The 23894-nt window shown below is 39.4% G+C and overlaps 1 protein-coding gene across 2 annotated transcripts in view; it reads left to right on the forward strand.

Annotated features, from left to right (window-relative positions):
• The window catches only part of RALA (RAS like proto-oncogene A), a 63442-nt gene that overhangs the window by 26446 nt on the left and 13102 nt on the right, over positions 1–23894 (forward strand). For both annotated transcript variants that reach the window (XM_037010887.2, XM_037010886.2), the window contains 2 exons: positions 22437–22589; positions 23605–23813. In XM_037010887.2, coding sequence (XP_036866782.1) covers positions 22476–22589; positions 23605–23813 — 323 coding nt within the window. In that variant the 5' untranslated portion in view covers positions 22437–22475. The remainder of the gene's footprint in view (positions 1–22436; positions 22590–23604; positions 23814–23894) is intronic.

Here is a 23894-nt window from a genome sequence, read left to right on the forward strand (position 1 = left end):
ACAGTATGGGAGAATATATTCATAAATGACAGATCCAATAAAGGGTTGACATCCAAAGTATATAAAGAGCTCACGCACCTCAACAAACAAAAAGCAAATAATCCAATTAAAAAATGGGCACAGGATCTGAACAGACACTTCTCCAAAGAAGAAATTCAGATGGCAAACAGACACATAAGATGCTCCACATCGCTAATCATCAAATAAATGCAGATTAAAACCACAGTGAGACTTCACCTCCCACCAATTAGTATGGCCAACATCCAAAAGACAAGGAACAACAAATGCTGGCGAAGATGTGAAGAAAGGGGAACCCTCCTACACTGTTGGTGGTAATGTTAGTTCAACCATTATGGAAAGCAGTATGGAGGTTCCTCAAAAAGCTCAAAATAGAAATACCATTTGATCCAGGAATCCCACTCCTAGAAATTTACCTAAAAAATGCAGTTTCCCAGTCTCAAAAAGACATATGCACCCTTATGTTTATCGCAGCACTATTTACAACAGCCAAGAAATGGAAGCAACCTAAGTGTCCATCAGTAGATGAATGGATAAAGAAGATGTGGTACATATACACAATGGAATATTATTCAGCCATGAGAAGAAAACAAATCCTACAATTTGCAACAACATGGATGGAGCTAGAGGGTATTATGCTCAGTGAAATAAGCCAGGCGGAGAAAGACAAGTACCAAATGATATCACTCATATGTGGAGTATAAGAACAAAGAAAAAACTGAAGGAACAAAACAGCAGCAGAATCACAGAACCCAAGAATGGACTAACAGTTACCAAAGGGAAAGGGACTGGGGATGATGGGTGGGAAGGGAGGTATGGGAGGAGGGGGGAAAAGGGGGGCATTACAATTAGCATGTATAATGTAGGGGAAGGGGGCACGGGGAGGGCTATGCAACACAGAAGACAAGTGATTCTACAGCATCTTACTATGCTGATGGACAGTGACTGTAATGGGGTTTGTGGGGGAAACTTGGTGATGGAGGGAGTCTAGTAAACAATGTTCCTCATGTAATTGTAGATTAATGATACCAAAATTAAAAAAAAAACAATAGTTAATAATGTGAACTTTATAAAATTAAAATGTTCTGCTCTGTGAAAGGTCTTGTTCAGAGAAACAAAGCACAAGCCACAAACTAGGAGAAAACATTTGCAAAACATAAAATTAAAGGATTTATATTCAAAATATAAAAAAGAAATCTAAAACAAAAATCCCCATTAAAAGTGGGTAAATATATGAACAGACACCTCACCAAAGAAGATACACAGACAGCAAATAAGCATTAAAAATTTGCTCTACATCACCTAATATCGGGGAATTACAACATAGTATTGCTGGGCAGCTGGGTCTGGGGAGGTCTCTCCCTGAGCAAAAAAAAAAAAAAGAAAAAGACTAACATTACCAGGATGTAGAGCAACTGGAAATCTCGTACACTGCTAGTGGAAGTGTAGAAAGGAACAGCCATTTAAACACAAACTTACATTATAATGTAGCCATCCCATCCTAGGTATTTACCTAAGAGAATGGAAAATGTGTATACAGAGATCTGTACATAAATGTGTGTACTTCATAAAAATTTTTAAGTAGAAACAATCCAAATAAATGAATTATAAACAAATTGTGCTATTTCCAGATAATGGAATATAATGCAACAGTAAACAAAACAATAAAAAGGGGCTTGCGGTACTGGTACATGTAACAATATGGATATATCTCAGAAGCCTTAGCTAAGTGAAAGAAACCAGGCACAGAGGCACAATATGATCCCATTTATATATATTCTGGAAAAGGCAAAATAATGGATAGGAACTGAAATCAGAACAGTGGCTGTCAAGGGATGGATGATGAGAGGAGATTGCAAAAGAGTAAGAGGAAACTTTGGGGTAACAGAAATGTTCTGTATCTTGATTGTGGTGAAGGTTACATGACTATACATTTTTCAAGACTCATTAAAATAAGACTGATTTTATTGTATGTAAATCAACTTGTCTTTAATGAAAGTTAAAGCCAGTGTGCAACATCAGAAATTATTTTCACAAATTTCAGGGTAAAGAGAACTCTTGGAGATAGGTCAGAAGCTAAGTCTGGTCCTTTGTCTTTTGACTCAATGGCATTTTTTTTTTATTATGAAGAAATTTCTATATATTAAAAATTGTCTTATTTATTATCAGGCTTTTGTGCCTTTACCACTGTATGATCTTATATCAAGAATAAGATCTATCCTTATTTATTCAAGCACTCTTTATAAAGTTACCTAAATGTCATTATTAAATTGTCTTCATGTATCTCCTAAACAGTTTGTGTTAAATTTATTCTTAGTTATATACTTTCTGTGAGTGATGTTGTAAATTGAGTTTTCCCTTCTATTATATATTCTTTTTCTTTTTTTAATAGACATTTGGCTATTGGGAATAAAACTCCTATGAATGTTTGTGTATAAGTCTTTTTGTGAACATATGTTCTCATTTCACTTGGGTAAATGCTTAGGGTAGAACTCTTGAGTCCTAAGGTATGTGTATGTTTAGCTTTTTGAGAAATCGCCATTTTTCAAAATCAGTATACCATTTTTACATTCCCATCAGCAATGTATTCATCATCCTTGCCTACATTCAATGGTGACCTTTTAATTTTAGCTCTTTAGTGGGCATGAAATAAAAAATTGTTGCCACTTTAATGTGAGTTTCCCTGTGATTGTTGAGCAACTTTTTGTGAACTTTTTGCCAAATATCTTTTTCCCCCCATGCCAAATATCTTTTATAAAGTGTCTTTTTATGAGGTGTTGGTAAAGTTCAACTTTTATGCCCAGTTTTTTGTTAGGTTGCTTATGTTTTTAATTTCTTGGAATTATTTATATATTCTGAATACAAGTCCTTCAACAGACATATGTATTGTGAATATTTTCTCCCAGCCTGTGACTTGCCATTTCATATTCTTAACAATCTTTTTTAATGAGTAGAGGTTTTTAGTTTTGATGAAGTCTAATTTTTTTTTTCTCTGCATCTTCTCTAAAAAGTTTTTTCCTACCTCAAGGTCTGAAAGGTATTTTCCTCCCTGTTTTCTTCTGAAAACTTTTACAGTTGAGTCTATAATCCATCTGAGGTTCATTTTTGTGTATAGCATTAGGAATAAGTAGAGGCTCTTTTCTTCTGAAGGTTTATGTAATTTGTTCCAGGATCATTAGTTGCAAAGACTGTCATTTCCCCATTGAATAGCTTTGGCCCCTTCTTTCATTATATATTCTAACTGGTTATTCAAAAGGAAATATATTTTTTATATAATACATTGATTATATAACCATTTACCCTTTGAAATCTTTTACTTTGAGCAATTTTTCAGTTGGGCCTAGGTATGAAATCGTATTATCAGTTAATAATTATCATTTGCCTCCTTATATCTCTTTGTGATGTCAGTTACTACCAGAACAATGCTAAAAAAGAGTGATGATTGTGGGCATTCTTTCCTTAATCCTGATATTAATGGAAATGCTTTTATTTTATCATTAGTCATGGTGATATTTTTATGGTTGTGGTTTTAAGGTCACCAGTTTCTATATTGTCAATACCAACAAACTTCTATTTTATTAAGGGCTTTTATAAGCAGTGGACTTTGAATTTTTTCAAATACCATTCCAGATCCTATAGAAATAATCATGTGATTTTTCTTATCTGTTAATATAAGGAATTATATTGACTTCCTAAAGTCAGTCCGCGTGTCTTGCATGTCTGGTTGAATCCCACTTGGTCACTTTGGTTTGTTCTTTTAGTGTGCCGAATTATATCTGGTAACATTTTTATTTAGAATTTTTGTGCCACATTCACATAGTAGGTCGATCTACCTTTCTTTTAGCTTCTTTAGGACTTTGCGTCTGTGTTAATAAGGTAGCTTAGTAAAAGGAATTTGGAAGCTTTCTCTATGCTCTGGAACATTAAATAGCATTGGGTGATACCTGTTCTTTAAATGGTTGGAAAGAAGGGGAATGCTTTATTTAATCTTTATTAACAATCTCTCATAAGAATTTTTACCAGCTAATATTTTTGTTAGACTAAAGCTTAATAAGTGTCTTTATTAAGAAAGTCTGAAGAAGATGGTAGTGAACTCTGGAAATACAAAGATCATTTGGATTTTTTGTTTTTGGTGGGCAGGGAGTGTTTCATAACTTAGTTGGTAGATTATTCCTTGTTAAGTAATGGAGAACTAGATTGATTGATTGTTGTTTTAAAATACAGAGTTTAGAGTTTGGATTGAAATTTATGGTCTGAAACACCTTGACCCATTCTGTGTGTAACAGGATACCCATGTCCTGATCCCTGGAATCTGTCAATGTTTCCTTCTATAGCAGAAGAGACTTAGCAGGTGTGATGTAATTAAGTATCATGAAATGGGATGATTACTCTAGATGAAGTGGGTAATCACCAGTATCCCTGTAAGAGGGAGGTGGAGAGGGAGTTCTCACTCAGTAGAGGAGAAGGCAGTCTGACCACAGAAGCAGAGATTGTAGTGATGTGACTAAGGACCAAGGAAAGCCAGTCTCCCAAGAAGTGGGAAAAGCAAGGAACAGATTCTCCCCTAGAACCTCCAGAAGGAATCTACCCTGCTGACACCTTGATTTTAGCCCCTTAAGACTCATTTTGGATTTCTGGAAACCAGAACTGTAAAACAATATATTTGTGTTGTTTTTAAGCCACTATAAGTTTGTGGTAATTTGTTATAGTAGCAACAGGCCACTAATACAGGTTGGTACCTGTTAACTAAACATACGGGGGCAGGGACCTAGGCTTGTGGAATTTGATTCCATATCCAGGTACCTAGAACAGTGCCTTACATAAAGTAGGCACTCGGTATATTTGCTGATGGAGGGAAGGGGGAAGAAAAATCAGGTAATTGATAATTTAAATTAACATTATAAGTGTGGTGTAGGTATCTAGTTTCTGGATGAAGCAGAGAAAAATAGTAAGGTTGAAAACTTGAAACCCACCCATTACCAAATAGATCCTATAGTATTATTCCAGCAGATCACTTTTTAAAAATTGAACAATAAAAAGTAGAAAATAATTGAGATACCAGATCACACAATTTGAAATTCAAGGATCCCTGTGTTGTTACTTGAAGGAGGAAAACACAAATGCATGCATACATGGAGAAGTCATATTTTAATTAAAATTCTGAGTCATTTCTCCAATCGTAGTTAATTCCACTTTAGCCAAGTGAATGCAAGAAGTAAACAGGTGTACAATATTGATTTATTTTATGACTAATTTGATTTTATTTTTAAAGTAGGTTATATGTTCATATAATACAAAAAATCAAAATGCTCAAAATGTAATATAGCAAAAAGCCTCTATACCCACCTCTTTGCACCAGCAGTTTCCTTCCTCACAGGCAACCCTGTGCTACCATTTTTTATATCCTTCCAAATGTATAAACATGTCAATTCCTAAATAATCCTTTTTTCATGTTTTTGTGCAATTCAAGCATACAGGATACACTGTTCCTTAGTTTTTTTTCACTTTTGCAGTATGTTTGAGCTCCTCCATAGCAATGGGTAAAGAGCTCCTGTATTTTTATGATTGCATATTATTCCATGTATCCAATTTATATCTCCACTGCAATGGATGGATGTGCCTATTTCTCTTCACCGGAGATCAACAAACTTTTTCTGTAAAGGGCCGAAAGTAAACATTTTTTATTTGTGGCCTAATACATTTTCTGTCGCATATTCTTCTTCATTTGGTTTGGTTTTGTTTACAACCATTCTTAGCTCATAGGCCATTCAAAAAGCAGACCCAGGGGACTATAGTTTGCTGATTTTGCAGGCATATTATCACTCTGTCTATTATCAGAAAACAGTAGTGTCCCATTACAATTTTGTTTTTATTTTTCTTATCAGCAAAGTTGAGCATGTTAGAGCCATCTTTTTTGTGTATTTCCTTTTTTGTGACTATTCATATTTTTTCCCATTTTCCTATAGTTGTTGATTTTATTTATAGTAACTTTTTATACAGGGAAAGTATCTCTTATCTTTGAAATGAATTGCAAATATTTTCCTCAGTTTTATCCTTCTCATTTTACTTGGCTTATAGAAGATGTTGCCATGTAGGAACTGTTCTGAGTGGTAAAATTTATCAGTTATTCTATGATTGAGTTTTATATAGTACTTCCTGCCTTTCTCATTCTAAGATTATTAAACAATTTGTTTGTTGGGTTTTTTTTCCTTGGTGCTTTTGTGATTTCATTTTGTCACTTAAATATGATCCACTTCAGTTTGTATCGGTATGAGGAGAATGGACCCAGCTTCATGTTTTTTCCAGTGGCTTACCATTTGTCCCAGTACCATTTATGGAATTTTCCTCATGCTTCCTTCTCCCTTCCATTTGAAATGCCACCTTTATTATACACTATAATATGTTTTTGGATCTGTTTCTGTATATTCTGTTCCAGGATCTCTCTGGACTGGCTTACTTTTGAGTTCCACTCCCTCCTGTGTGTGATCATATTTCATTGAGGAACTACAGATGCAGTTAAATAATCAGATCTGTCTGCAGCCTGCATCTATATCCCAGTTCCTTGCTTTACCTCACCTCCTGTTACAAAGAGATACCTCACCCAGGGCTTCCCATCTCCACTCCTCTGGTCCACCCCTACAGGCACTTAGCTCCTACAGACACCCTCTCTGATGCATCATTAATTCCTGCCTCTTTTAGATGTTATCATATAAACATCCCTTAATAATAATTAAAAAGCAAGTAAACAAAAAACCTCATCCAACTATGGCCCCATTTCTACATTGTCTTCAGAGTAAAAGTCTATTTCTGCACCTCCTGTTTTCTCCTCAGCCCACCCCAGACAGGCAGTGGTTCCTATGTCACTGGGGAAATGACTCTTGCCAAGCACTAGCAGTCTGTATCTTACCAACTCTAGTAATCAGTTCTCTGAAAATCTCTTACCTTTTCAGATCTCATCTCAGTCACTCAGCAGGATTTGACAGTTACCCAACTGTCCGTGTAGTCACTGGATTTCCTCAGGAGTGGCCACTCCTCCTTAACCAGCTGTTGCCTTATCCCAGGGATCTGTCCTTGGCTGCCTCTCTCACCCATTTCCCTCTTATCATCTGAAGTGAGCTCATTCCATTTTATGACTTTAAATACATCTGTAAACCAACATTCAAATTGTTGTCTCAGTGTTTCTACCCTCACTCCTGAACTCCAAACTACAACATCGTCTTGCTAATGGGTTTCAGCCCTGGGCAAGTTCACTATGGATTCAGTGAGACCAAAGGAATGACAGTGGAATGTGCTTGGGATGAAAGGGTTTATACCCAACTTTATTCCTACAGTGGCAGGTCAATCACTAGAGTCCCGTCCACTCAGAGTGAGTCTGCATGCAGCAAGCTGGTCTCTGCCTCTGGGCCTCTCTGCCCCTGCAAGTGTCTCAGTCTCTGCTCTCCTGCAGCTGTGCAGCCCTACAGCCATGCGGTGCCACCGTGTTACCCAGAGTACTGGGCGGAGCTCTTTATATAGAGTCAATAGCAACGTATTGGCCACACGTGTAGTGAGCTAGCTATCCAGGGCCAGGTGAGAATCCTGGCCAGAGGAACCTTCACTTTATCTACAAACATCCATTTGCTTTCAACAACTCCAACTAGGTATCTAATACACAAGCAAAGCTTAGTGTTTCTTGCCCAGACCTGTTCCTTCCCATCTTTCTCCATTTTAGGTAGTGATAACACCACACATTCATATATTTAGAAATTACTCCTGTTTTCCTCCATCCAGTCACTCATCAAGTCCTGTCAGCTGTTTCTCCAAAAGTATCTCAGATAGAGAGCCTAGCTGCCTCAGGTTGAGTCCTGGCTCAGCGTCCACAAGTCCATTTCTGTGCCCCAGATTCCTCATCTCTTAAATGAAGTTAAAATAGTACACACGTCATGGTTTTATTCACACATGAAATGTGGTGCCAGCTCAGCTAATATGTGTAAGGTGCTTAGAAGAGAGCCTGCTACTTAGTGAACGCTCAGGAGAGGGCTGCTGCCCCCAGTGCAGATGGTGGTAGTTCCAGCTGTAGCCATACAGGGGAACTAGGATCATTAGCATTAATACTGCAGCCATAGCCCAAGCCTCTGTCCTCTCTCCCGTGGACTGTGGGATAAGCCTCCTGTGCTCTCCACTCCTGCATCTCTGCCATCCCTTCTCCACATACCAGCCATGGTCACCTCTTTAAAACCTAAATGAAATTGTCACTATCTGCTTAAAAACTTAGAGGCTTCTGCCTGAGGACGGAGAAAATCGCGCATTTTTCCCTTTTTTTTTCTTTTTGGCGAGTGCTTTTTGGAAGCCTTAAAGGGACAGGGCCCCCAATACCAGCGAAGCAGGGCAGCAAGACTGGTGAGTGGGTGCCTGAGACTGGCGCCTGGGGACAAAGAAAATCGCGTGTTTCTCCCTTTTTTTTTCTTTTTGGTGAGTGCTTTTTGGAGGCCTTAGGGGGACAGGGACCCCAGTGCCAGGGAGGCAGGGCGGCAGGGCTGCTGAGCGGGTGCCTGGGACCGGCGCCTGGGAACGGAGAGGGTCGCGCGTTTTTTCCCCTTTTTTTTGGCGAGTGCTTTTTGGAGGCCTTGGAGTGACGGGGACCCCAGTGCTAGGGAGGCAGGGCAGCAGGACCGGTCCCTGAGGACAAACAATATCGCGCGTTTTCCCCCTTTTTTTTTTCTTTTGGAGGGCGCTTTTTGGAAGCCTTGAAGGGACAGGGACCCCGGTGCTAGGGAGGCAGGGCAGCAGGACCGGTGAGCGGGTGCCTGGGACCAGCGCCTGAGGACAAAGAAAATCACGCGTTTTTTCCTTTTTTTTTTCTTTTTCCTCTTTCGTTGTTTCTGTTGTTGTTTTGGTTTGGAGAGTGCTATTTGGCAGTCTTAAAGGGGCAGGACAGGACACTTAGACCACAGGCACGGAATCTGGGGATCTCTGGGCACTCTAACCCCCTGGGCAACAGGGAGCACAGAGGCCCCTTACGGAGATAAATAGCCTCCCGGCCGCTCCCCCTCCAACGGGGCTCCACCATTTTGGAGGAGCAGCCCCAGCCAGGCAAAGCCCACAGCAACAGCGGACATAAAGTCCATAGCAAACGGGCAGGTAGCAGAAGCCCTGTCTGCGCACAGCTGCCAAGCATAAGCCACTAGAGGTCGCTATTCTCCCAGGAAAGGAAGGCCACAAACCAACAAGAAGGGAAGCTCTTCCAGCGGTCACTCGTACCAGCTCTGCAAACTCTCTATCACCATGAAAAGGCAAAACTACAGGCAGACAAAGATCACAGAGACAACACCTGAGAAAGAGACAGACCTGACCAGTCCCCCTGAAAAAGAATTCAAAATAAAAATCATGAATATGCTGACAAGAGACGCAGACAAAAATGCAAGAGCAATGGGATGAGATGCAGAGAAAAATGCAAGAGCAATGGGATGAAGTCCGGAGGGAGATCACAGATGTCAGGAAGGAGATCACAAAAGTGAAACAATCCCTGGAAGGATTTATAAGCAGAATGGATAAGATGCAAGAGGCCATTGAAGGAATAGAAACCAGAGAACAGGAACCTTTAGAAGTTGACATAGAGAGAGATAAAAGGATCTCCAGGAATGAAAGAACGCTAAGAGAACTATGTGACCAATCCAAAAGGAATAATATTTGTATTATAGGAGTACCAGAAGAAGAAGAAAGAGGAAAAGGGATAGAAAGTCTCTTTGAAGAAATAATTGCTGAAAACTTCCCCAAACTGGGGGAGGAAATAATCGAACAGACCACGGAAGTACACAGAACCCCCAACAGAAAGGATCCAAGGAGGACAACACCAAGACACATAATAATTAAAATGGCAAGGATCAAGGACAAGAAAAGAGTGTTAAAGGCAGCTAGAGAGAAAAAGGTCACCTATAAAGGAAAACCCATCAGGCTAACATCAGACTTCTCGACAGAAACCCTACAGGCCAGAAGACAATGGCATGATATACTTAATGCAATGAAACAGAAGGGCCTTGAACCAAGGATACTGTATCCAGCACGACTATCATTTAAATATGATGGCGGGATTAAACAATTCCCAGACAAGCAAAAGCTAAGGGAATTTGCTTCCCACAAACCACCTCTACAGGGCATCCTACAGGGACTGCTCTAGATGGGAGCACTCCTAAAAAGAGCACAGAACAAAACACGCAACATATGAAGAATGGAGGAGGAGGAATAAGAAGGGAGAGAAGAAAAGAATCTCCAGACAGTGTATATGACAGCTCAATAAGCGAGATAAGTTAGGCAGTAACATACTAAAGAAGCTAACCTTGAACCTTTGGTAACGAATCTAAAGCCTGCAATGGCAATAAGTACATATCTCTCAATAGTCACCCTAAATGTAAATGGACTTAATGCTCCAATCAAAAGACACAGAGTAATTGAATGGAAAAAAAAGCAAGACCCATCTATATGCTGCTTACAAGAAACTCACCTTAAACCCAAAGACAAGCACACACTAAAACTCAAGGGATGGAAAAACATATTTCAGGCAAACAACAGTGAGAAGAAAGCAGGGGTTGCAGTACTAATATCATACAAAGTAGACTTCAAAACAAAGAAAGTAACAAGAGATAAAGAAGGATACTACATAATGATAAAGGGCTCAGTCCAACAAGAGGATATAACCATTCTAACTATATATGCACCCAATACAGGAGCACCAGTATATGTGAAACAAATACTAACAGAACTAAAGAGGAAAATAGACTGCAATGCATTCATTTTAGGAGACTTCAACACACCACTCACCCCAAAGGATAGATCCACCAGGCAGAAAATAAGTAAGGACACACAGGCACTGAACAACACACTAGAACAGATGGACCTAATAGACGTCTATAGAACTCTACATCCAAAACCAACAGGATATACATTCTTCTCAAGTGCACATGGAACATTCTCCAGAATAGACCACATACTACCTCACAAAAAGAGCCTCAGTAAATTCCAAAATATTGAAATTCTACCAACCAATTTTTCAGACCACAAAGGTATAAAAGTAGAAATAAATTCTACAAAGAAAACAAAAAGGCTCACAAACACATGGCGGCTTAACAACATGCTACTAAATAATCAATGGATCAATGAACAAATCAAAATAGAGATCAAGGAATATATAGAAACAAATGACAACAACAACACAAAGCCCCAACTTCTGTGGGACGCAGCGAAAGCAGTCTTAAGAGGAAAGTATATAGCAATCCAGGCACACTTGAAGAAGGAAGAACAATCCCAAATGAATAGTCTAACATCACAATTATCGAAACTGGAAAAAGAAGAACAAATGAGGCCTAAAGTCAGCAGAAGGAGGGACATAATAAAGATCAGAAAAGAAATAAACAAAATTGAGAAGAATAAAACAATAGCAAAAATCAGCAAAACAAGAGGTGGTTCTTTGAGAAAATAAACAAAATAGATAAGCCTCTAGCCAAACTTATTAAGAGAAAAAGAGAATCAACACAAATCAATAGAATCAGAAAAGAGAATGGAAAAATCACGACAGACTCCACAGAAATACAAAGAATTATTAAAGACTACTATGAAAACCTATATGCCAACAAGCTGGAAAACCTAGAAGAAATGGACAACTTCCTAGAAAAATACAACCTCCCAAGACTGACCAAGGAAGAAACACAAAAGTTAAACAAACCAATTACGAGCAAAGAAATTGAAACGGTAATCAAAAAACTACCCAAGAACAAAACCCGGGACCGGACGGATTTACCTCGGAATTTTATCAGACACACAGAGAAGACATAATACCCATTCTCCTTAAAGTGTTCCAAAAAATAGAAGAGGGAATACTCCCAAACTCATTCTATGAAGCCAACATCACCCTAATACCAAAACCAGGCAAAGACCCCACCAAAAAAGAAAATTACAAACCAATATCCCTGATGAATGTAGATGCAAAAATACTCAATAAAATATTAGCAAACAGAATTCAACAGTATATCAAAAGGATCATACACCATGACCAAGTGGGGTTCATCCCACGGATGCAAGGATGGTACAACATTCGAAAATCCATCAACATCATCCACCACATCAACAAAAAGAAAGACAAAAACCACATGATCATCTCCATAGATGCTGAAAAAGCATTTGACAAAATTCAACATCCATTCATGATAAAAACTCTCAGCAAAATGGGAATAGAGGGCAAGTACCTCAACATAATAAAGGCCATATATGATAAACCCACAGCCAGCATTATACTGAACAGCGAGAAGCTGAAAGCATTTCCTCTGAGATCGGGAACCAGACAGGGATGCCCACTCTCCCCACTGTTATTTAACTTAGTACTGGAGGTCCTAGCCACGGCAATCAGACAAAACAAAGAAATACAAGGAATCCAGATTGGTAAAGAAGAAGTTAAACTGTCACTATTTGCAGATGATATGATACTGTACATAAAAAACCCTAAAGACTCCACTCCAAAACTACTAGAACTGATATCGGAATACAGAAAAGTTGCAGGATACAAAATTAACACACAGAAATCTGTAGCTTTCCTATACACTAATAATGAACCAATAGAAAGAGAAATCAGGAAAATAATTCCATTCACCATTGCATCAAAAAGAATAAAATACCTAGGAATAAACCTAACCAAAGAAGTGAAAGACTTATACTCTGAAAACTACAAGTCACTCTTAAGAGAAATTAAAGGGGACACTAGTAAATGGAAACTCATCTCATGCTCATGGCTAGGAAGAATTAATATCGTCAAAATGGCCATCCTGCCCAAAGCAATATACAGATTTGATGCAATCCCTCTCAAATTACCAGCAACATTCTTCAATGAATTGGAACAAATAATTCAAAAATTCATATGGAAACACCAAAGACCCCGAAGAGCCAAAGAAATCCTGAGAAAGAAGAATAAAGTAGGGGGGATCTCACTCCCCAACTTCAAGCTCTACTACAAAGCCACAGTAATCAAGACAATTTGGTACTGGCACAAGAACAGAGCCACAGACCAGAGGAACAGATTAGAGACTCCAGAAATTAACCCAAACAAATATGGTCAATTAATATTTGATAAAGGAGCCAAGGACATACAATGGCAAAATGACAGTCTCTTCAACAGATGGTGTTGGCAAAACTGGACAGCTACATGTAGGAGAATGAAACTGGACCATTGTCTAACCCCATATACAAAGGTAAATTCAAAATGGATCAAAGACCTGAATGTAAGTCATGAAACCATTAAACTTGTGGAAAAAAACATAGGCAAAAACCTCTTAGACATAAACATGAGTGACCTCTTCTTGAACATATCTCCCCGGGCAAGGAAAACAACAGCAAAAATGAGCAAGTGGGACTACATTAAGCTGAAAAGCTTCTGTACAGCGAAAGACACCGTCAATAGAACAAAAAGGAACCCTACAGTATGGGAGAATATATTTGAAAATGACAGATCCGATAAAGGCTTGACATCCAGAATATATAAAGAGCTCACATGCCTCAACAAACAAAAAACAAAGAACCCAATTAAAAAATGGGCAGAAGAACTGAACAGACAGTTCTCCAAAAAAGAAATACAGATGGCCAAGAGACACATGAAAAGATGCTCCACATCGCTAATTATCAGAGAAATGCAAATTAAAACTACAATGAGGTATCACCTCACACCAGTAAGGATAGCTGCCATCCAAAAGACAAACAACAACAAATGTTGGCGAGGCTGTGGAGAAAGGGGAACCCTCCTGCACTGCTGGTAGGAATGTAAATTAGTTCAACCATTGTGGAAAGCAGTATGGAGGTGCATCAAAATGCTCAAAACAGACCTACCATTTGACCCAGGAATTCCACTCCTAGGAATTTACCCTAAGAACGCAGCAATCAAGTTTGAGAAAGACAGATGCACTCCTATGTTTATCGCAGCACTATTTAGAATAGCCAAGAATTGGAAGCAACCTAAATGTCCATCGGTAGATGAATGGATAAAGAAGATGTGGTACATATACACAATGGAATACTACTCAGCCATAAGAAGTGGAAAAATCCAACCATTTGCAGCAACATGGATGGAGCTGGAGAGTATTATGCTCAGTGAAATAAGCCAAGCGGAGAAAGAGAAATACCAAATGATTTCACTCATCTGAGGAGTATAGGAACAAAGGAAAAACTGAAGGAACAAAACAGCAGCAGAATTACAGAACCCAAAAATGGACTAACAGGTACCAAAGGGAAAGGAACTGGGGAGGATGGGTGGGCAGGGAGGGATAAGGGGGGGGAAGAAGAAGGGGGGTATTAAGATTAGCATGCATGGGGGGGAGGGAGAAAGGGGAGGGTGGGCTGCACAACACAGAGAGGACAAGTAGTCACTCTACCACATTTTGCTAAGCTGATGGACAGTAACCGTAATGTGGTTGTTAGGGGGGACCTGATATAGGGGAGAGCATAGTAAACATAGTATTCTTCAGGTAAGTGTAGATTAAAAATTTAAAAAAAAAAAGAAAGAAAGAAAGAAAAGGGGGATTACTCCTTAACAGGATAAAACTATTGGTAAATCAAAGATCAACGCATGCTTTAAATATCCTTAATGTTGATCACTTAAAGGGTGTCAGATGATCAGCTATGGAGGTACTCTTTTCTGATAATATTCCTTTCTCTTAATTAAAAAAAAAAAAAAAAAAAGCAGTTACTGTGTGCTGACCTCCAATGAGTTCTGCACAGTGGTATAGAGGGCATGTCAAAGTGTGGGCAAAGGGTCTGTTTGTTTCTACGCCGAAGATCAAGGCCTAGCTTGGATACCCAGAAAATGAACTAAGATACGATATGAGGAGGAGCTTCCGGCATCAGCACTCTCTGGAGGACTCGTGCCGGGGGATGATCATCAAAAAGCCTCCACAGGGATCCGGACGATGCTGCGGTTGTGGCTGCATCCAGCCCACCGTCTCCTGGACTTGCCATAAGAAGGAGGAGGGAGATGTCTAGGCTGGCATGTGCATACAGTGAGACAGCGAATTTGACTGGATCTGTACTGTTGGAACTCAACCAGGAGTTGGGAGGGGTGCAAGTTGTAGCACCCCAAAATCTCATGACTATAGACTATCTATGGTTAAAAGAACATATGGGATGTGAACAGATCCCAGAAATGGGCTGCTTTAATTTGTCTGATGGTTCAAGTACAGTTGGAAAATATCCATCATATCATAGATAAATTTTCACAAATGCCTAGGGTGCCTAAATGGTTTTCTTGGCTTCACTGGAGATGGATGGTAATTATAGATTTGCTTTGTTTATGTCACCGTATTCCTATTATGTTAATATGTGTGTGCAAATTAGTTAGTAGTTTAAAACCTATACATACTTAAGGTACTCTACAAGAAGATATGTCAAAGAAATAATCAGTCCTCCCAAGTTTCCTTCATATGCTACATCTATAGCTTTTCTTCTTCCTTCCTAATTACAACCCTTAAATAGAATTCGTGCCTCACATCGAATTTACCGAGTATCATAATTCCTCCAGGTGGTAAAGATACCTCGAGACAAGTGCTGGGCATAGAAGCCACAGGGCATAAATCTGCAAAGAAGTAAAAAGCTAACCTTTGCAAACAATATGGCTTCTCTCTCACTTACCAACTTTACATTTCCCTGTATGGCCCCGGAAGATGACTGGTTAGCCAGAGACGGGTAAGATTCCTCAAGGGAGGAACAACCTAAGACAGGCACAGTCGCAGCGGGGCTATCAGGTGAGAATTTGGGGATCAACAGAGGTGAGGCTCAGAACCTCACCCCCCCTGCTTTGAGAGAAATCTTCTGCATCCGTGGATGTCTTGCTGCCCTTGTCTAGCCTGGATTAATACTTAGTCCATAGGCACACACCTGATCATCTGATCATCTACATTTGCCTTCTTACAGCACTAAACTATGTTTTCTACCTTTATCTTGCATCTACCTACCACTTCAGCATTTTATTAAAAATAAAAATAATAATAATAATAGGAGAAATGTGGGATCAACATATAAATCAAGTACAAAAATCAAATGAATATTCATATTTGACCTGATGGTTTATAGGTCATATTGCATGATCAAAACCGAAAGTTTCTGTGATGAATGCCCTTGTACTGTTCACCATGTAAGAATTTATTCACTCTGTAAGAATTCGTTCACCATGTAAGAACTTGTTCGTTATGCTTCAGAAGATTGGAGACTGACGAGAATTAGGCTTGAGATGGATTAATGATTGTACATTGAGCATTGACCCCCCTATACTGAATTTTATTGTTGTTAACAACCATTTGATCAATAAATATAAGAGATGCCCTCTCAAAAAAAAAAAAACAAAAAAAAAAATGGGCAGAGGAACTGAACAGACAGTTCTCTAGAAAAGAAATACAGATGGCCAATAGACACATGAAAAGATGCTCCACATCGCTAATTATCAGAGAAATACAAATTAAAACTACAATGAGGTATCACCTCACACCAGTAAGGATAGCTGCCATCCAAAAGACAAACAACAACAAATGTTGGCGAGGCTGTGGAGAAAGGGGAACCCTCCTGCACTGCTGGTGGGAATGTAAATTAGTTCAACCATTGTGGAAAGCAGTTTGGAGGTTCATCAAAATGCTCAAAACAGACCTACCATTTGACCCAGGAATTCCACTCCTAGGAATTTACCCTGAGAACGCAGCAATCAAGTTTGAGAAAGACAGATGAACCCCTATGTTTATCGCAGCACTATTTACAATAGCCAAGAATTGGAAGCAACCTAAATGTCCATCGGTAGATGAATGGATAAAGAAGATGTGGTACATATACACAATGGAATACTACTCAGCCATAAGAAGTGGAAAAATCCAACCATTTGCAGCGACATGGATGGAGCTGGAGAGTATTATGCTCAGTGAAATAAGCCAAGCGGAGAAAGAGAAATACCAAATGATTTCACTCATCTGAGGAGTATAAGAACAAAGGAAAAACTGAAGGAACAAAACAGCAGCGGAATTACAGAACCCAAAAATGGACTAACAGGTACCAAAGGGAAAGGAACTGGGGAGGATGGGTAGGCAGGGAGGGATAAGGGGGTGGGAAGAAGAAGGGGGGTATTAAGATTAGCATGCATGGGGGGGAGGGAGAAAGGGGAGGGTGGGCTGTACAACACAGAGAGGACAAGTAGTGATTCTACATTTTGCTAAGCTGATGGACAGTAACCGTAATGTGGTTGTTAGGGGGGACCTGATATAGGGGAGAGCATAGTAAACATAGTATTCTTCATGTAAGTGTAGATTAAAGATTAAAAAAATAAAATAAAATAAATAAAAAAAAGAAAGAAAGAAAGAAAAGGGGGATTACTCTTTGATAGGATAAAACTATTGGTAAGTCAAAGATCAACGCATGATTTCAATATCCTTAATGTTGATCACTTAATGGTGTCAGATGACAGCTATGGAGGTACTCTTTTCTGATAATATTCCTTTCTCCGAATAAAAAAAAAAAAGCAGTTCCTGTGTGCTGATCTCCAAGAGTTCTACACAGTGGTATAGAGGGCATGTCAAAGTGTGGGCAAAGGGTCTGTTTGTTTCTATGCAGAAGATTAAGGCCTAGCTTGGCTACCCAGAAAATGAACTAAGATACGATATGAGGAGGAGCTTCCGGCATCAGAACTCTCTGGAGGACTCGTGCCGGGGGATGATCATCAGAAAGCCTCCACAGGGATCTGGGTGATGCTGCGGTTGTGGCTGCGTCCACCCCACCGTTTCCTGGACTTGCCATTGGAATGAGGAGGGAGATGTCTAGGCTGGCATGTGCATACAGTGAGACAACGAATTTGACCGGATCTGTACTGTTGGAACTCAACCAAGGGTTGGGAGGGGTGCAAGTTGTAGCACTCCAAAATCTTATGACTATAGACTATCTACGGTTAAAAGAACATATGGGATGTGAACAGTTCCCAGAAATGGGCTGCTTTAATTTGTCTGATCTCTCTCAGACTGTTCAAGTACAGTTGTACAATATCCATCATATCATAGACAAATTTTCACAAATGCCTAGGGTGCCTAACTGGTTTTCTTGGCTCCACTGGAGATGGCTGGTAATTATAGATTTGCATTGTTTATGTCACCATATTCCTATTATGTTAATATGTGTGCGCAAGTTAGTTTGTAGTTTAAAACCTATACATGCTTAAGGTACTCTACAAGAAGATATGTCAAAGAAATAATCAATCCTCCCATGTTTTCTTCCATATGCTACATCTGTAGCTTTTCTTCTTCCTTCCTAATTACAACCCTTAAATAGAATTCGTGCCTCATATCGAATTTACCGAGTATCATAATTCCTCCAGGTGGTAAAGATACCTCGAGGCAAGTGCTGGGATTGAAGCCACAGGGCATAAATCTTCAAAGAAGTAAAAAGCTAACCTTTGCAAACAATATGGCTTCTCTCTCACTTACCAACTTTACATTTTCCTGTATGGCCCCGGAGGATGACTGGTTAGCCAGAGACGGGTAAGATTCCTCAAGGGAGGAACAACCTAAGACAGGCACAGTCGCAAGGGGGGCCATCAGGTGAGAAACTGAGGATCAACAGAGGTGAGGCTCAGAACCTCACCCCCCCTGTTTTGAGAGAAATCTTCTGCATCCGTGGATGTTTTGCTGCCCTTGTCTAGCTTGGATTAATACTTAGTGCATAGGCACACACCTGATCATCTACATTTGCCCTCTTACAGCACTAAACTATGTTTTCTACCTTTATCTTGCATCTACCTACCACTTCAGCATTTTATTAAAAATAAAAATAATAATAATAAAGTGAGAAATGTGGGATCCACATATAAATCAAGTATGAAAATCAAACGAATATTCATATTTGACCTGATTGTTTATAGTTCATAATGCGTGATCAAAACCGAAAGTTTCTGTGATGAATGCCCTTGTACTGTTCACCATGTAAGAATTTATTCACTATGTAAGAATTCTTTCACCATGTAAGAACTTGTTCGTTACACTTCAGAAGATTGGAGACTGACGAGAATTAGGCTTGAGATGGATTAATGATTGTACATTGAGCATTGACCCCCTTATACAGAATTTTATTGTTCTTAACAACCATTGATCAATAAACATGAGAGATGCCCTCTCAAAAAAAAAAACAAAAAAACTTAGAGGCTTCCCATTACAATTATAATTGGACTCAGACACTTTTCCTTGGCTTTCAAGGCTTTGTGGGATTTGGCCCCTCCTACCTCACAGCTCCTGTTACTCCCAAGGCCCCATCCACTCAGGCCTTCATCTGGCCCCTAGACCATGCCCAGTCCTGTCCCATCTTAGGTCTCTGCCCTCATTGTCTGGAGTGCCCTTCCCTTTTAGCTGCCTGGTTCCTTCATAAAAATCAGCCTCAGCTTAGATGCTAGCTCCTCAAAGATGTCATCCATGACCCTCCTGCCTGCAGTAGCCCCTCTTCCCACTCTTTATCACATGGCTTCCCCCTTCCATTTCTTTGTTGCACATAACACTGGTGGAATTTTCTTAATTGGCGTATTTGTCTTAAGTTCCAGGTAGAGAGGGGCTTTGGCTTGTTTACCATCCAAACATCTAGGGGTTGGGAGCTAAGTTGTGGAGTGCCGAGTTTTCTTAGAAATAAAGGGAGAGGAGTGTCTTTTTGGTGGGAATTTCTTTTCCTTGTTGCCTCTTGAAAGTATGGAATGTGCCGCTCATAGTAGTTGGGGAATGTTTGCCTTTTGGAAAAATGTTTTTGGGAATCTCTGCCTTTTCAATTCCTCAGCCACAGACAGTATTTTAAATTGTTCTGCAAGGAGAATTAGAATGGTTTAAATTCTAAATGTTTTACTTTAAAAACACACACACAGATGCCCTTGTCTAGCTTGGATTAATACTTAGTCTATAGGCACACACCTGATCATCTACATTTGCCCTCTTACAGCTCTAAACTATATGTTTTCTACCTTTATCTTGCATCTACCCACCACTTCAGCATTTTATTAAAAATAATAATAATAACAATAATAATAAGGGAGAAATGTGGGATTCACATATAAATCAAGTATAAAAATCAAATGAATATTCATATTTGACCAGATTGTTTATAGTTCATAATGTGTGATCAAAACTAAAAGTTTCTATGATGAATGCCCTTGCACTGTTCACCATGTAAGAACTTATTCACTATGTAAGAATTTGTTCACCATGTAAGAACTTGTTTGTTATGCTTCAGAAGATTGGAGACTGTTGAGAACTAGGCTTGGGGTTGATTAATGACTGTGCATTGAGTTCCCTGTACAGAATTTTGTTGTTTGATCAATAAATAGGAGAGATGCCCTCTCAAAACACACACACACACACACACAGAGTATTAATTGATATGGTAACACCCACCCTGAGCTCATGTGGTACTTACTGTTTTAAAAATAAAAGTTTATGTAGCTGTGAAACAATTAGAGCTACCAGCAAGTGAGGAGCATAATAGTGAGAAAGGAAGCATTTTCTGATTTATTAGGGATGCCAGTGAGAGCATGCTCTATCAGCCGACTTAGACTTGCTATCATTTAGACTTCTAGTCACTTACCTGAAGTATAACTATTAATTTTCACTATTTCTGAGCAGTGTTAGTCATTCAGAATCTAATGATCATGTCCTTGATACGCAGGAAAAAGGGACTCACCCAATCCTTGTTTCCTGAGTTGACCTGAACTAGCCTCCAAGTGTAGAATCTTTACCATAATGCTTCACAGTTCACTCAGCTTCTGCTAACATGTTTATGATATAAAATAAGAACAGGACTAAGCAGTACATATGTAGTGTGATCTTAATTGTGCTGCATATAGATTAAAAGCAGTCTTGGAGTATAACATGTCATGAATGTCATGAAATAGACAGCAAGACTAGTGGGTGGGTGTGGCAGAGATTCCCAAAAACATTTTTCCAAATAGGCATATGGACGTGATTTCTGGGTGTAGCCAGAGCATTGCCCAGCTCTTCGGTGCCCTGTGCAGCCAGTGTGTGAGGCATAGAGCCACAGCAGACTGTCCTTGCCCAGACTTGTGATTGAATCTCTGGTAACAACAGCTACTTGACACCAGTATAGGCTAAAGTACTCCCCAAGGTTAAATCAGATGGCAAGCATTTGTTCATTCAACACGTACGTACCAAATGGCTGGCTTTGCCAAGCCGTGTTACTTACATTAAGTGTAAAGTAAACCAAGTAGATGGGCCCCTGCCCTCGAGTTGCTTCTGGTGTATGAGGGAAGAAGACCTATGTGAACAACTAACACTCACGCAGTTTCAACTTGTGGTTATGAAGGAAAAGTGTCAGATCCTATGTGAAAACACAGGGCAAGGGAGAGCCTTATTTAGGTTGAGAGTTTTGGGGAAGGCTGAGATCCAAGAACTGAGAGGTGTCAGCCAGATGGAATGAAATATGCCTAATGGAGGAAGCTGCATGGGAAAGGCCAAGAGGCAGAGAAGAGCCTAGAGAGGACTGAAGGAGACCAGTGTGGGGTTGATGCGGCCGAGGGAGGCAGGATGGGCTGTGTCCAGTGACCTATAACTTGGGAAAGCTGTACTGTGATCAGAGACACTGAGGAGGCGTGCAACTCCCTGGGACCTAAGAGAACAAAATGTTTCATAGCTTGGGGCCTCCATGTAAGACTCAGTGGTTGTTTTGACCTCAGGGTCTCTTTTTCTGAGTAAGGATGGGGCCTGCCATTAGTGTGCAGAGTACCACTACAGCTTCTGGAGGAACCTGCTCTTGCCACACTGAGCGCACAATGTAGTAAACAAAGGCATGTTCTGAGGAAAGTGAGGGTGCACTAGATCCAGGTATGTAAGTTAGATTGGCCATCCACTGCAAGACACACAGATGTTGAGTGATAGGATATCTGGGAGTTGAGGTATGCAGTATTGGATTCTATTTATAATTCTACTGCCAATTTATTGGGATGAGGTCTCTTTTATAAACTGGCAGTAAGCAGCATTTCAATTGGCAGTCTTTTTTAATGAGTTGTTTCTTACTGGAATTAGAAGAAATATCTCTTTAATTATTGCCAGTATAGGTTAATATGAAAACAGATTGTTTTGCCTGCTTTCATCATCTGTGTGATTATATTCTTTAGCAGCTAACATGCCAATATTGTCAGCATGAGGTTGCACTGGGAACTACTCACTTTGGTCACAGCTCATTACTGAAAACAAACTATTAGAAGTGCCCTTTAGTCATATTTAGGTGGTTCTTTCCCTAAATGAACATGCTTCATTGTCCATCTGTTTAAAATCACTGCAGAACAAAAACTAGTATCTTGAAGCCTAAGGACATGATATCTATTTGCTACATTGGAATTCTGAAGAGGGATATACTAACCATGACTTACTTATTTCCTCTTTCATTCTTCTTAGATTCTTCTTAATCTTTGGTGAAAACTCTGTGCCGAGAAGATGGCTGCAAATAAGCCCAAGGGTCAGAATTCTCTGGCCTTGCACAAAGTCATCATGGTGGGTAGTGGTGGTGTGGGCAAGTCGGCTCTGACCCTTCAGTTCATGTATGATGAGGTAAGTGCCGATTTTTTGATGGATGGCAAAGTTTGGGCTTTCAGAAAGTGTTTCTCTGGCTTAGTTTGGTGCTGTTGGATGGATTACTTGAATCCTTGAAAGCTACTAATTTTTTTTTTCATTTTAAAATTCAAAGTCAACATTTGTACACAACTTGGTTTTAACATGATCTTTCAAGAAAGCCTTTTGGCTTTTTTATTTTTGTTTTAAAACAGACACTTTCCCCACCTGCACAGTCGAAAATCCAAGTATAACTCTTGACTTCCCAAAAACTTAAGTACTAATCGCCTACTGTTAATTGGAAACCTTAACAATAGCAAACAGTTGATTAACACATTTTAGTATGTTTATGTATATTACATACCATATTCTTACAATAAAGCAAGAGAAAAGAAAATGTTATTAAGAAAATCATATGGAAGAGGAAAAAATACATTTACAGTACTCTATAGTATTTTTGACAAAAGTCCACATACCTGGATATGCATGGTTGGTTGTTCAGTGGCCAGTGGCTTCTGATTAAAAAAATCAGAAGTTTGAGGAGAAATCTCAAATTTGAAGATTTCACATTCTACATAGTAGTATAAGCCACTTTGTTGACTTGGTTCATTGTAGAGAAAGATTTAACAGCATTTTCAAATATTTACTTAAATATTGAGGTACTTTCAAGTTACTATTTAGAACTACATTAAAAAAAATTCTTACACATCTGCTAAAATGTATGTGTAATAGTTTTTGCAGGTATGGTATTGCAAGGAAGAAAAAAGGCACAGTTTTCAAGCTATAAATAATCTAGAGCTAATAGTTAAACCCCAACTTTTTTGCAAATGAGGCAGCTACCAAATTGTCTAAAATGAAAATTTTAATATGGTTTTTACCTTTGGAGACAACTGAATGAAGGGTACATGGGACCTCTGCACTATTTTTATAACTTCATGTGAATCTGTATTTCACAATAGGAGGTTTTGAAAAGTAAAGAAAATATAAAGGTGAGTTTTATTTTTTTATTTTCTAGTTTGTAGAGGACTATGAGCCTACCAAAGCAGACAGCTATCGGAAGAAGGTAGTGCTGGATGGGGAAGAGGTGCAGATAGATATCCTGGATACAGCTGGGCAGGAGGACTATGCTGCAATTAGAGACAACTACTTCCGGAGCGGGGAGGGCTTCCTCTGCGTCTTCTCTATTACAGAAATGGAATCCTTTGCAGCCACAGCTGACTTCAGGTATGGTAGCAGTTATGTCGTTGCTGATACACTGCACAAGTTTCTTCCGTAAAAACAAGTGGGCAACTGGAGGTTCTTACT

The sequence above is a fragment of the Manis javanica genome, chromosome 6 (assembly GCF_040802235.1).
Source record: "Manis javanica isolate MJ-LG chromosome 6, MJ_LKY, whole genome shotgun sequence".
NCBI lineage: Eukaryota > Metazoa > Chordata > Mammalia > Pholidota > Manidae > Manis > Manis javanica.